The 16,074-nt window shown below is 39.0% G+C and overlaps 1 protein-coding gene across 4 annotated transcripts in view; it reads left to right on the forward strand.

The window, feature by feature from the left end:
- The window catches only part of LOC126190770 (proton-coupled folate transporter-like), a 269,533-nt gene that overhangs the window by 86,315 nt on the left and 167,144 nt on the right, over positions 1-16,074 (forward strand). Inside the window, exon 5 of one of the 4 annotated variants that reach the window (XM_049931298.1) lies at positions 8,075-8,158. The exons of the other annotated variants lie outside the window; for them this stretch is intronic. Coding sequence (XP_049787255.1) covers positions 8,075-8,158 — 84 coding nt within the window. The remainder of the gene's footprint in view (positions 1-8,074; positions 8,159-16,074) is intronic. 4 annotated transcript variants of the gene reach the window in all.

The raw sequence follows: 16,074 nt of genomic DNA on the forward strand, positions 1-16,074 counted from the left end.
TGGTTGATAGGTATTGCTGTTTGTACATCAAAATATATTACAATAGCTTAAGTAAAGAAGATATGAAATGTAGGCTGGCAGTAGCAAGAAAAACAATTCTAGAAGACAGATATTTATTAATATCAAATATAAATTTAAATATGGGGAAGTTTCTCCTTAAACAACATTATATACAGTGGCACCTTGTACAAAAGGGAAATGTGGATAATAAAGATATCAGGCAAGAATGACATGTCAGCTTTGAAACGTACTGGAGAATGCTGAACATTGGATTGGTAGATCTGATAGCAGATGAGGTGATACTGAATCGAACTGGAGACAAAGAAATTTGTGGAACAACTTGACTAAAGGAAGTGTCTCTCTCTCTCTCTCTCTCTCTCTCTCTCTCTCTCTCTCTCTCTCACACACACACACACACACACACACACACACAAAGTCTGAGATGCGCTCTGCAGATGACACAGCACTGTTGTATGCGTGGCCTTTTGGAAGTATGCACCTGTATCACTGCATTACTCCTCACTTAGGGAGATCAGGGATTCTTGAGATGTCCATGCTGTCCTCCTCATGCTGTCCTCTTCATATGCTGGGCTCTGGCTAAGGTGGCTTGCTGCAATAGGAGCATACAGTCTGAAGCGCTTCAGGCAAGCACACATTCTGCACCCACATTCCTTTGTTTTATAACCATACGGCAACACTGGTGATCCCGGGGCTGTTTCCATGTCGACCTCAGGCATTGGCTCAGCTGATGGAGCTCACAGCACTTATGATACTGGTATCAGAGGTTGCTCAGGAATGGGTGATAGAATCCCTGCTGATGGTGTCAGAAACAACAGAGGAACTGCTGGTTTGGCCACTGAGGACAGATGCCCTCATCCAAGTGGGAGTGGAGAACCAGCAGCAGCAGGTGATTTGATGCCCAATGTGGATGGGCTCTGAGGTGATGGGATGACATCAAGATGAACCCAGCCAGCCATATTAAGGCAAAGTTGACTGTGATGTCTCAAGCACAGGCTGTCCTATGCACAAATGTTGCAGAGACACCACCCCCAGCATCTGGTGAGGACAGCAGAAATCCATTTAGGATGACATCCAAAACCACATGCCCAGACAGCCACTCCCAGCTGAAAGAAGTATGATGGTTGCATGGGTTGACGTCCAGGTGGAGGTTGCAGAAGGTGTAGCAGTCTCCTTAGCTGGTGCCCTTGGAGTAACTACACTGTGCTCTTCTTGGCAAATGGCTTGAAACGGTATGAGGAAAGAAACCGATCTAAGGCAATGTTGGATGGCAAGTTGGCAACATACATTTTCATCAGAGTTGTGAACATTTGCACTAGGTGTTCTACCTAACCATTAAATTGTGGATGGAACAGCTGGGTGAGGATATTATGGATACCATGGGAATCACAAAATGCTACAAAGTCTAGCAATGAAAATTGTGCACCATTGTTGGACACTAACATTATGGGGAAGCATTTGAGTGAAACAAATTTTGGACAAGGCTGTGACAGTGGCATTTGTGGATGTGGAAAAACCACAAACAACATAAAGAAAATGAGAATATGCATTAACAACCAACATCCAATAATCATTGAGAAATGGGCCAGGGAAATCCACATGTATACAGTCCCATGAATGTGATGGTATCAGCCAAGGAGACAATGATACCTGGGGAGCTGTTTGGTCCATCACACCCGGGGAACAGGAGGTAACCAGGTGGGTACCATTACTGTCCAAGTCGGGCTGAAACAGGGGCAGACAGACCTATGCTTTTGTGTGTTCAAATGGCTCTGAGCACTATGGGACTTAACATCTATGGTCATCAGTCCCCTAGAACTTAGAACTACTTAAACCTAACTAACCTAAGGACAGCACACAACACCCAGCCATCACGAGGCAGAGAAAATCCCTGACCCCGCCGGGAATCGAACCCGGGAACCCGGGCGTGGGAAGCGAGAACGCTACCGCACGACCACGAGATGCGGGCGCTTTTGTGTGTGATACACCACAATGATCAGCATGTAATAGACAGAGAACCTCCGAACGAATGGCTGAGGGGGATCACTATCTGAGAGGCTTCATGATCTATGTCTAAAAGCAGAACACCATCCACTACAGAAAATTGATAACAAAAGTTGTAGTAATTATGAAGAGGGTCTGACACCCAAGAAGGTGTTGAATCTGGCCAATCACGTAAGAATGTTATGACCTTCTGCAAAATGGGGTACAAAGCTACAGCCTTTGTGATCTACGTACTAGTTACAGGAAAACCATCAACCATTTGCTGTGTAGTGACATCAATGTAGAAAAAAGTAATTTCTCCTAATCAAATCCTGGGCTATAACCAGTCGGCAGGTGGGACAAAACATTGGTATTTGTTTCTTGATTCACAAGGCAGAAATGAATCTCATATTTGTTACATGAAAGGAAAAGAACACAACACTGAATGTGATGTGCTGATTTATCTGATAATGATGCAGGAGGACTGAGCAAGGAAACCAATGGCTATTTATCAGTAACCAGGTGGAATTTGGTACCATAGAGAAAAACATGAAATTTCTCCACAGCATAGTCAATCACCAAAGATACCTTTTCTATCTCAGAGTGTTATGTCTGAAGAGGAGTCAGCATTTTTGGGGCATAAGCAATAGGCCATTCAGAACCATTGGGATATCTATGAGCCAATGCCATCCCCAACCTGTACTGTGAAGCATCTGTCACATAGACCAAGTGGGGACCGAGCAAGGTGGCGCAGTGGTTAGCACACTGGACTCGCATTCAGGAGGACGACGGTTCAATCCCGTCTCCGGCCATCCTGATTTAGGTTTTCCGTGATTTCCCTAAATCGCTTCAGGCAAATGCCGGGATGGTTCCTTTGAAAGGGCACAGCCGATTTCCTTCCCCATCCTTCCCTCACCCGAGCTTGCGCTCCGTCTCTAATGACCTCGTTGTCGACGGGACGTTAAACACTAATCTCCTCCTCCAGACCAAGTGGGGGCCTGGTTGGTGTACATCACTAAGCAGGACACAGACCACAAATGATCTGGAGGGTAGAAAATGTAGTTTCACAAGTTGGTGATCAACAAAACAGTCCGTTTGTGCAGCAACACATGTAATGGCTGTTAAGTTGTTGCTACAAAAAGGCAAACATTTATGGTAATAAGAGACTTTGCCCAGAAAAACCTGAATTTCTCTGACTTATGTAGGGTATGGAAGTGACAGAATAGCAGAAATATGTTAATGGAAGGCTTTGAGATCCTTGCAAGAAACTTCAAACCCAAGGTAAATGATAGAAGGTTGAAAAAATTGACAATTTTCTGAATTACTCTTCAATCCAGCCACTTGGAGGTTGGAAAAGAGTGTACAGACATGTAGTAAATGTTCTTCAGTGGAGCTATCAGAAACTACAATGTCATCTAAATAGTTTGGACAACCCAGCACAGATGCTGTAAGATATTAAAAAAAAAAAATAATAAATAAAAAAAAAAAACAGGAGTGCTGCCATCTCCAAGAGGTAACCACAAGTATTGGTACAGTCAAACAGGGGTATTGATAACTAACATACATTGTGACTCTGTACCTAAAGGGAGTTGTTATAGGCATCTGAGAAGTCCATTTTTTAGAAATATTGACCACCTGATAACTTTGCAAAGAGTTCATCTGGGTGCGGTACTGGGTATGTATCCACAACAGATTGTGCATTGTCAGAATCTTTAAAACTGCCACAAAGGTGTAACCAGCCCAACTGTTTCTTTTCTATAACTAAGGGGATAGATCATTCACTTGATGCACTAGGATAAGCAATGCTGGATTCCATGAGGCTACCTAATTCATCTTTGACTAGTTTACTGAGTGCCACTGGAACCGGACAGGCTGGAAAAAACAAGACCGAGCAGAAGGTTTCATAGTTATGTGCACTCAAAAACTCTTGGTACACCCCAGTACTGGAGGGAAAAAAAGAGGAAAACTCAGAACATAATGCATCTAACTTTGTATATGGCACTTCTCCAGACACTAAATTGACTTCATCTAAAATGGTAAAACCAAACAACTTAGAAGCATTTAACCCAAAAAGCTTCTTTGTACATGAGTTATCAACATAAAGAAATGTAAGTGACTGGACACTACTGAGTTGTAGGTCACTGGGGCAGAGAACTGACCAAGAATAGGAATACTCTGTTTATTGTAATTTATTAATTTTTGTGACTCAGGGAGATGAGGAGTGGAGCCCACGTTCATATAAGTTTGTAAGTATAACGAGGTTACAGCAGCTCTTATATCCACTTGCATGTGTAGAACTTTATGAAACACCATAACATCAGTGAAAAGCTTCTTTGGTCAAACAGAAATAGCTGATACAATGTTTATGTCTATATTCACACCAGGATTGTTGTGCTGAATTTTTGCACTACAAACACAATCAATGTGACCATTTTTTGTTCTAATTATGACAGGTAGCCCAGTGGTTTGGGCAGTCTGGGCACTTATGGAAAATAATAAGGGCAGGACAGGAGCATGGAACATATACATTGTTATTTACTGGCCCATTTACTTCATTGGCATTACTGCTGCTGGGAGCGAGGCCAGCCACCATGATGCTGTGATCATGTGTTGCCTGCCAGAAGCATGTTTTCCCCCTGTAAACTGTCTGAAACCTGGTGTGGAGGAGAGGGTTGGATTGCTGACACCTCACACCATGACTAAATTTGGTTACCCACTGCTTGAGACACTTCGAACGACTGTGCGATAGCTGAAACCTTGGAGAGTTGTGGATTTCCACTCTGGAGAGCACACTCTTGCACCCCATGATCCAGTACTAAAGGAATGGTAGTATATCTCATCATCTGATGAGCATACAGTTCTTTATGCACATCAGACACAAAATTGCAATGACAACTTAACTCTAGAGTTCAGCTGCCCATGCTTGATAGGACTGATGTGGTTGCTTAATACAGTTGTAAAACTCTACCTGGGATGCAATAACAAGGGTGTGCTTACTCTAGGATTTTGAAAGAAGTTCACACAATTGTTCAACATTAAAGAAGATGGACCCTGCAAAGGGATCAGTTGGTAGGACTTGATACACTCTAGGTAATATCCATGAAAGGAACAAGGCATGGCATAAAATAGCTTTGGTAATCCCAAAAACTTGAAAGTGTTATCACAAACATTTCTTGTATGCATCCCATTCCTCAACAAACTCATCATATGTAGAAAAGGGAGGCAGATAAACCGTAGGGTCATGGAGGGCAAAACAGTGAGTTACACCAACTGCAGAGCATGGGGACTAGACAAACCAGGAGTCAGTGATTGAATTGCCTGAGTTTGACTATCCAGTGCATGTGATTGGTGGTGCAATGCCATGACACATGATTCTTGCTGTTCAAGTAACTGATGTAATATGTCCTCCATAACATCATCAGCCTTTGTGAGAATAAATGGACGACCAACCAGAACTGAAATTAGCATCAAGAACAAGACCACACTCATTACCAATCATGTTGTAATTAGGTGTAAGTACAACAAGACCATTAGACTGAACACAACCTTACTCCATGGAAGCATTGGCAAATTGAACACAGTATTAAAGTAACATTCAGCAAGAACCAATTACATACACAAAGAGCTGTAGCAATACACATGAGAACTGAGGTCAAGCGTACCTCAGCTAGCCTTAAGTAGACTGGGGCCCATGGTGGGCTCTAATGGTGATCTCACACATGCACACACACACACACACACACACACACACACACACACACGCCCCCACAGATGACGTAACCGTGCAGCATGTGTGGCCTTTTGTAAGTGCATGCATGTGTCACTAGAGAGGGTAGTTGAGGAGAGGGGGAGGTGGGTGGAAATGTAGAGACAGACTATAGTTATCTTCTTTAAATGGGTGTAGGTTGCAGCAGTTATTCAGAGATGAAGAGGCCTGCATAGTATAGACAAGCATGAAGAGCTGCATCAAACTAGTTTTTGGTCTGAAGACCACAACAACATCATCTCTTACAAACATACTACACTAACCCCATTACATGCTTTTGAAGGGCACATAGAAGCTAACTATAATTCTGTAAATTTGATTTCTTGAATAACACATTATTTTTGATTAGCCAAATCACTTACTGTTCCTTCATGCTCTCTCTTTTCTCATATTTATCTAAAATTATTGTATTTGCAGAATCTTCTTCCTGCATCTAAAGAAAGTGGTTGCCTCATTCCTTCTTATGTTTCACATGTAGGTCTACTCTCAGATGTTATATATGAAGTTTACCACACTCCTTCAAATTATAGTTTTTCCCATATAGTCCTAATGATGATCTGGGTAGTGAAGTGGCCATTTTTCTCATTTCTTTTGGTAAACTTCACTTTGAAATCAATTCTTGAAGAAGTAGGGTCTGTCTTATTCATCTGCTGTGTGGCTGTTTTCTCTTCACCAGGTCTGTTGAGGCCTAATGATCCATAAAGTTTACCAGTTCTCTCCCAAAAAATGAATATTTGAACTTCTGAAAAGTTCACATAATTGTCATAATATTTTCCTTTTGTTTCTGTGTAATCTACATCATTATTTGTATGCTTCAACTCACAACCATATACATGTAGTGCATCATACTGCTCTTATATGTCATATCTTAAAAGACATCACATTTCAGTTGACACTTTGATTTGTTGTCAGCTACACCACAGCAATGACTGAAGTTTTGCTTTCGCTACATCAAGTGCTTCAAACTCAATGAGATTAAGATTAAGTACTCTGCAGTCAAAGTAAGGAGGGTGATACCAATGCCGATGCACTTGTCAGCTCCAGCCTTATATACCTACAATGCTAGTTGTGACATCACTTTACCAAGTGACAAGGACCAAGGTAACACTGATCTCATGATCAATGATGCAACTGTAAAAGAATGGTACCATCAAACACTTGACAATCAATAGCTGGAACTTAACAGTGCCAACATAGTATCTGTCCACAAGCTCATGGAGTTTGAAACATCTGATGTAGTTGGAAGTCTGAGAATGGTTGTTTTAAAAATATGGAGCATGTTTTCCTTTAATTTGAACAACAAAGAAAGAACTTATTTAGTAGTGTAAGAAGTAACTACACCATTATTTGTCATCACTGTGTTTAGTGATCAGCATGTCTGCTTGCCAGATGGAGGGTGCAGATTACATCACCAATAGTGCCAAGCATTTTTTTGTGGTGGAAGGTTTGGAACACAACCACAGAACTTTTTAGTGCTGACAAATGGTGAGCTAGTTGAAAAACAAATAGTGATAACTGTTCCAAAATTTGATGTGAATTGCAAGAAGAGTAATATCCTAACCATGTATCACTTCAACAGTCCCATTCATTGTCACCTCTGGAAGAGAGTGGGGTGACAGTCAACCTGAATCACTCAGTTTCCCAATCCTGATCACAATGTTAGTTTAGTTTTAATAACAATAGTCCTTACTTTCGATTTGATTTTAAATCTTCAAATTCAGTACAGAAATTGTTCTTCCTATCTCTGACCCAATCATCAACTAATCTTTCCCCCCTCACACTCTGTCCCCTTCTCCATCCATCTCTCTCTCTCTCTCTCTCTCTCGTGTCTGCCTGCTAAGTTGCTATCATGTAGCAGACCCTTGTTTAATTCCCAGCCAGGTTGAAGATTTTTTCCACTAGTGGGCTGGGTGTTGTGTTGTGCTCACTGTCATTTCATCATCACCAGCATGCAAGTCACCCAATGTAGTGTGACTTGAAATAAGACTTGCAACCCAGCAGCCAATATCCTCAAGATGGGACGTCCCAGCCACCAATGCCACATGATCATTTCATTTTCATGTCTTTTTCTCACTTGTGATTTCAGAATGGGGGGAACATTAATCCACAAACTACCATACCTTCTAGCAGTTTATTCTTATGCTTATAGTAAGTACTTCTTTCCTTTCGGTTTCAGTTTTGCTTAGTTATCGAGACAAGAAGTTTAGAATGTTGGGTCAACCAAGAATACTGGCATATTTCAGTCTGTTGTTATAGAAATAATAGTTCAAATGCTTTACTGTTTTGTTGTTGTGAACTCTGTTACAGGTCCGCTTGTTGATATACTGGGTGGTGCAACTTTGATATGTGTCAGATCAATGGGATCCAAATTAGTACCATCAGAGGAGCTTGGTAAGTTTAAAAACTAAGTTGGGTATTTTGTATAAAAATATTAAATATATTACTGATATAGCCTTCAGTTTTTGTATATTTTATGTAAAATGTAAATACTTTTCACAAAACAATAATATGTATGACTTGTGTTTAATGTTGAAGTTGAACATAGCCACATATAAATAATCAGGAAATTGCATTATCTGCTCCTGTTCTTGTAACTTAAGTCCATACTATTACACTTGCTTACATTTGCATGGGCACAAACACACACACACACACACACACACACACACACACACACACACACACACACTCTTTGGAAAACACTCTCCATTCTTTTCAACTAATCGTCCAAGTCCTATTCCACCTCTGACAGAATTAAAATGTTATCATTATATCTGAAAGGTTTTATTTCTTCTTCTTCAGCTGCAACTGCCTTTCAGGTTTGTCGTTGGTTTTCTTTGCTGTTAGCTCAATTGATGAAATCATTAACATTTAGCATAGGGTACAAACCAGTCTCACTCTCTTTTATATCATTCAACACTTAAAATTTCAGTCTGGTTTCAGAGCATGCTGTGGATAACTTTTTGAGTGTTGCTGACTACTGAGTCTGCGGATGTAACATGCATAATTATTACAGATTTAAAGCAGGACTAGAATGATATATTAAACCATTGGAGTGAAGGAAGTATTGATTCACAAATTCCTAATTTATCTCTTAAGCTCAAACAAATTAAATGCATACAACTTCTTACAAATACTTCTACTGCTGGTGACATTTTGCTGTCCTGCAAGACTAGCATTATTAGTGAAGCAGACTACACAAAATTTCTGATGCAGTTTGTGGACAGAATACTGACATTGAAGGCAAATATTCATGGCCTCATTGTTGGGAATAAATATGTTTTTTCTTTGCCAATGCCATGTGTAGTAGTGTGTTGTTTTTCCATCTTGGGTCTGGTTTGCAAATATATCACTGAATAAACAGTGTCTGATAATCTCTGTTCCTGTCAACACAGTACATGCAGTTTTATTCATCAGGGTTGACTTCATGATCTCCAAAAAGGACTAGTTGGAGACAGTATCCAGTAGGTTATGAGTCCAGGAAGAGATTAGTGAAGTTTTTGTGCTGATATAGTACCATCTGTTCAGAAACTGATAAATTAAGCTCACAAGTATCAGCATGGAATCAATTGTGACTCTTATTATGATTTTTCTAGTGAAGATAATGTAATTTGCATGTGTTAAACATGGTGCTGTCATGTTTTGGCTAAGAAGCTTTCAGGATTTCTGTACTGAATTAGTCAAATATATCAAAGATGGCTTTCAATGGGCAATCACTGTTTAATTTTGAAAATCTGACTGGTGTGACTAACTATAGTGACTGGAAATTTCAGCTGGAAGTGAACCATAAAAGAAGCAGCTATGGAAAACAATTGCTGGCATTGATAAATATCCAAAGACTGTAAAGGAATGTGTTTAACTGTAAATTCCTCTGTTCATCCAAAATGTCATGGAGTAATGATAGCTGAAGAAGTGTGGCAGATTTTACAATCTGTGTTTGGAGACAAGAGTTTATCCAGTTATAATGGTCTGTGACAATGTTTGATGAATGTACAGTTGGTTTCTGAGAATAATATGGAAGTATATTTATTGAAAATTACGTCGCTTGCTAAGCAGAATCAAAACTTTGGAAAAAAAGGGTGATGATTTTATAGTTACAATTATGCTAAGTGGACATCCAGCAGATTTCCAACCCTTTATTATGGTGATTGATAACTCAGGTGTCAATATTACTGGTGATGTAGTAAGTCAGTAATCAATGAAACTTCAGTTTGCTTCAACAGATTCAATAAATTCAATTCTGGCAGCTAGTAAACAGAACAGTAAACACTACAAGTCAAACATCAAGTTTGATGTGAAACAGTCCAAGTCATTTAAGTGTTAAAAATGTCAAAAAGTTGGTTCTAAGGCAAGTGACTGTATAACTAAGGAGAAGCCAAAGAAATCTTCAAATTCTGTGAACACTATGAACACTGAAACTGAAAATACATTGATGGCTCTAACTACATTTTTTCATCCTGGAGATGGTTGGCATGTAGATTCTTGATGTACATGACATGTAAAACATGATGTGTTCAACAATTTCCATTTGACCACAATGTTATAGTAGTAAATAACAGAAGTCTACAGGCAGTTGCAGGGGAGAATGTTCATCCTGAAGTTACATGTGATGACAAGAAGGAGCAGGTAAATTTTAACAATGTTGCATATTTTTCAGGCCTTGGATACATCTTGCTGTCAATTAGTGAAATGACAAGACATGGATTGTGCACATTGTTTTATGATGTGCAGCATGGTATACATGCAAATAGTGATATGAACAGTGAAAAATCTGCTAAATGTTTTGTGTGTGCACAGTGTGAACTCTTCAATTTCCTGCACTGCCTCTGAGCTAAAAATGAACTAATGATATAAACATTCTTAGCAGTCTTACAATTGCAATTACTCTTTGTAATTAATTGTTAGTTGTTTGCTTAGATAATTGTATTAACACATAACAGTTGGTTACCCAGAATTTTCCAATCACATGCCCTAATGGTTTCATCACTCACTAGAAAAATTGAGTCACACACTGGGAAAAATGAAATGCATTCCAGAATCATAAAACACATCATACATAAGTTTTTATGACAAATTCATCAAGCAGAATCATTTGTAAGCAGCTGTGTTGCATAATTAGTGTCTATCATGACAAAAAATGACTTGCCAGTAGCTAACATGATCCATAGTCTGATTGCAATGCAACCATTTCTCTTCTGGATGAATAATCCAATACCGTGGTTCACCCAAATTGAGGGTCAATTGGTCTCGGTCTACATCACCTCAGATTAAACTAAATACAGTTATGTGGTGGCTGCACTTAATGAGTAAATGACTGTTCTAGTATGATAAAAAAAATATTATTATTATTATTATTACGTTAAATATATTTCAATTCTATCAATTTAAATCTGTATTTCATACTAGAATGCCGTGTTCCCAGTTTGGCACAGCTTTGCCACAGGACACACGAACGCGGTCGAAGGCGTCCGTCTTCTGGTCGGCTCCTGATCGTTGTCAGAAGGAGGCTAGTTTCTGATTACGCAAAGACTTCTATTATTTGGAAAAGAACAACCTGGATTTCTTTACGTAATCAGTATAAATTTTATAATTACCTAAGGGACCTTTAACAATGAATAGTAAAAAAAATGGCATTTGCAAATGAAATCATTAATAAATGGGGCAGCTATGAATTGTATAGAAGACGAGGAGCAGCCTTCTGACTACGACCAGGATGCCACAGTATTCTCTGCTGTAGTAAAGGCTGTTTGACATTTATAAAAATAATATGGCGTGGAGGATAAAAAAAGTATAAAGGAAAAGAACAGAATAAGAAGTCTGGTAAACACTAAATATATTCAAACAATTCTCACTAGCAAAATTAGGGCTTATTTATAAACAATACAACTTACATAATTACTTTTCTAACAGTATGGTGCGATCAGATTTCAGCCTGTCCTGTGCTGTCTCCTCGGTTCACGTTTTTTTTTTGTCACAAATTATAGTCACTACTTTTCTCCTTTCATTGAAGACAATTCTTGCACTGTTCAACACCTCCGATAACAATAACTTGCTGATTTACAGTTTCGAACATGAATTACCTTAATTTTATTAATTAATAATGTTGTCTGCACGCTAGCAAGACCGTTCACTTTTTTAACTTAAAGTCGACCTCCTTTACGTTTTCACATAACAAGCAGAAGCACATTAAAATCTGAAGATCTACAAACGTTTTTTACTGTCATCTTTTATTTAGATCGAAGCGGAACGACAGTTCAGCTTCTGTTAAAATGTTTCTTTGACTGCGCAATCGATGTATTAGCATCCGCGCTAGATGCACATCTTTATAGTTATGTAAATTATACAAAACAAATGTCTTTCAAAGGGTACTCAAAGCTTTCATAGGACGGAAATACCAATAATATTACACTGTGGAAGGTTTGATGCCAAGCACTGAAAAACACACCTCAGTTAAGTGTGTTCTTGTAATGTGCTCATCACAGTCAGAAGCTAAGTGATTTTAAAAGCTGCTCTGCAATGATGAAAATTGCTCTTCACAGAAGAACTCATTGTCTGCACACCATCTTAACTACTCCACAGTCATTGCGCACTGGAGGACAACACAATTAATGAAATCTCTTACACATTCCCAGTTATTTGTTGTCATTTCCTTGTGGTCTGATGTCATCCCAGTGGTACACCTCTTCCCAACATTAGATTATTTTGATGGCATAACAAAACTTCTTGACCAGGTGCTTGCTGAGACTGAAGTACATGACATCATACATTTGATGTCTCAAGGAACACCTGATGAAGACATCGAGTTATGGTGTTGAAATATCGTGTTGTGAAGACATGGACCACCACCAGAACATCTTATCTTAAAAAGAAGGCAACACAATTTATGACAATATTCTGTGTAATATTTGGCAGTCATTCTCACCTGCAGATACAGAGAAAATACTCACATTTTGCACTGGTGACTTGATGCTATTGCTGAAACTGCTGAGCAAATGGTTGAGATGTGCCCATTGAAAGTCATCACAACAGAGACTTCTCTAGAAGCACTGCAAGCACAAGTAGCTGAATGGTCTTGGCAAGTCACAGCCCTACAAATGTAGCACTCACAACAGTTATACTCTTCCAACAGAAACAAGGATATGGCCACCAGGGGGAATATCTGTTGGTATCACAATAAATGTGGACCTGAAGGTCAGCAGTGTCAGTCACCTCAGAAATCAGTAGTGATGCCAGCTTATTTCAAACTGGACAGCTGTCAGCTGTTTATAACAGAGCACTCTACTAAGCTGCAATTTCTCATTGACACAGATGCTGATCTCTCAGGTTGCCTTTCTTCTTGTCTTCCTTGGTGGTAGTGATGGCAATCACCTATATGCTGCAAATGGATCTTCCATCAAGGCTTACAGCTATATCAACTTAACATCTAAACTTAAATATTTGATGAGAATTTGTGTGGAGATTCATTGTTCTTGATGTCTTATACCTGACTTTTGGAGTGGGATTCTTATTATTTTACGATCTATTCCAAGGTCTTCACAATCGCCAGCTGCTTAATTCGACAGCACAGTTTAATAGTCATGGTCACTATGCTATGCTATCCTTGCTGGCATCAAAGTGATTACAGGTGATTCACCATACAACAATCTGCTTAGTCAGTTGCTTAAATCACCAGTCCATAGCCTGCTCCAAACACTGGTATGTTGTCACTACACCAAGACAGCCTGTTCATACTTGGTCTCATTATTTGCATCTGGCCAACTACAGACTGCTAAGCAAGAGTTCTCTGTTGTGTTAGCACAAGGAATCTGTCACCCTTAAAGTAGTAGCTATGTCTCTTTATTTCACTTAATTCCTAAGAAGAATAACAGGTGGTGCCCATGTGATGATTGTCATCAGCCTAACGTCACAATATCTGATCATTATCCTTACCACTTATTGAAGACTTTGCTATACATCTGCATCTACATCTAAATTTACATCTACATCTACATCTATACTCTGCAAACCACTGTGAGGTGCATGACAGAGGGTACATCTCATTATACTAGTTATTTGGGTTTCTTCCTCATTTGGAGCATGGGCAGAATGATTGTTTGAATGCCTTTGTGCCTATTATAATTGTTCTATAATCTTATCCTCATGTTTCGTATGTGAGCAATACATAGGTGGTTGTGATATATTCTTAGAGTCATCATTTAAAGCCAGTTCTTAAAACTTTGTTAATAGACTTTTTCGGGATAGTTTATGTCTGTCTTCTAGAGTCTTTCAGTTCACTTCCTTCAGTATCTCTGTGACCTTCTCCAATAGATTAAATGAAGCAGTGACCATCTGTGCTACCCTTCTCTGTGTACATTCAATGCCTACTGTTGGTCCTATGTAGCATGGGCCCCAGACATTTGAGCAGTATAATATTCTAGAAGTGATTGCACAAGTGATCTGTAAACAATCTCCTCTGTAGACTGATTGCACTTCCCCAGTATTCTACTAATAAACTGAAGTCTACCACCTGCTTTGCCTATGACTGAACCTATGTGATCATTTCATTTCATATCCCTAAAAAGTGTTACACCCAGGTATTTGTATGAGTTGGCTAATGCCAAAAGTGACTCATGATATTATAGTCATAGGATACTATGTGTTTTTTGTTTTGTAAAGCACACAGTTTCACATTCCTGATAATTCAGAGCAAGTTGCCAGTCTCTGCACCATGCTGAAATCATATCAAGGTCTGACTGAATATTTATGTAGCTTCTTTCAGATAACACTTCTTTATAGATAACTGCATTGTCTGCAAAAAGCCTGGTTTTACTATTAATATTGCTGAAAGGTCATTAATATACAATATAAATGACAAGAGTCCCAACACACTTCCCTGGGGTACACCCAAAGTTACTTCTACATCTAGTGGTGCCCCTCCATCCAAGATAACATGCTGTGTCCTCACTACCAGAAAGTCCTCAATCCAGTCACAAATTTCACTTGATATCTGATATGACCATACTTTTTACAATAAATGTAGGTGTGGTACTGAGTCAAATGCTTCTTGGAAATCAAGAAATACTGCACCTACCTGGCTGCCATGATCCAAAGCTTTCATTCAGTATGTAATGTGAGAAAAGTGTGAGTTGGGTTTCTCATGATTGATGTTTTTGAAATCCATACTAGTTGGCATTCAGAGCATTCTGTTCAAGATACTCATTATGTTTTAGCTTAGAATATGTTCTAAGATTCTACAACAAATCAATGTCAAGGATACTGCATCTTAGTTTTGCGGATCACTTCTAATACCCTTCTTTTCAATGGGTGTGACCTTTGCCTTTTTCCAGGTACTGGGCAGAATTTTTTGTTCAAGGGATCTACAACAGATTATAGTTAGAAACCACAAATTCAGTGTAAAATCTGACAGGGATTCCACTGGGATCTGGGGCTTTGTTCAGTTTTAATGGTTTCAGCTGTTTCTCAACACCACTGACAATAATACTTATTTCATTCATCTTTTCTGTGGTATGAAGATTAAATTGCGGCAATTATCCAGGGTATTTCTTTGTAAAGAAACATCTGAAAACAGGGTTGAGCATTTCAGCTTTTGTTTTGCTACCGACAATTTCGGTTCCTGTCTCATTCACTAGGAACTGGACACTAACAATTCGTGGTAAGACTCTTTACTCCATGACTGCCTGCATCCTCGCTTTTTATCATTTACCAATTGCATCAACAGATATATGCAAAACTACTGTATACACTTCATTCAAACTTTACACATCTGTGTGAATGTCATTCAGACTATGCAGTGCTGCACAGATGTAACAGCATTCCATTGATGTAGTAAGATAACTAGAGACTTAGAGTTTTGTTATGCATGAATTGATTACTACTTGTAATGTTGTGTAGTGAAGCAGAGCACCTTGCACATCTACAGCAACTATTCACTAGATTACAAGAACATGTTTCAGCAATTAACCTGCAAAACTGTGTCTTTAGAGTGATGGAAGTATAATTCTTAGGCTGCCTTATCAATGCACAAGGAATCCTGCCACCTCAATTCTGAATGGAAGATATTTCTCAGTGACCTCAGCCCACTACAGTATGATAATTCCATTTTTTCTTGGGCTTGACAAATGTATATTGAGATTATGTGTGCTGTCGTGCACTATTGACAGCACCTCTCTAAACCTGGAGTGACCCTTAGAAACATTATGGTCATTATCAAATTAAGCTAAATGCTAGTGTTATTTAAATTTCTATAGAATTTACTGGATATTTTGCATATTCCAAGCAGGACTGTAATCTATGGATTGTAAACACAC

This window comes from Schistocerca cancellata, chromosome 6 (genome assembly GCF_023864275.1).
Source record: "Schistocerca cancellata isolate TAMUIC-IGC-003103 chromosome 6, iqSchCanc2.1, whole genome shotgun sequence".
Classification (NCBI taxonomy): Eukaryota; Metazoa; Arthropoda; class Insecta; order Orthoptera; family Acrididae; genus Schistocerca; species Schistocerca cancellata.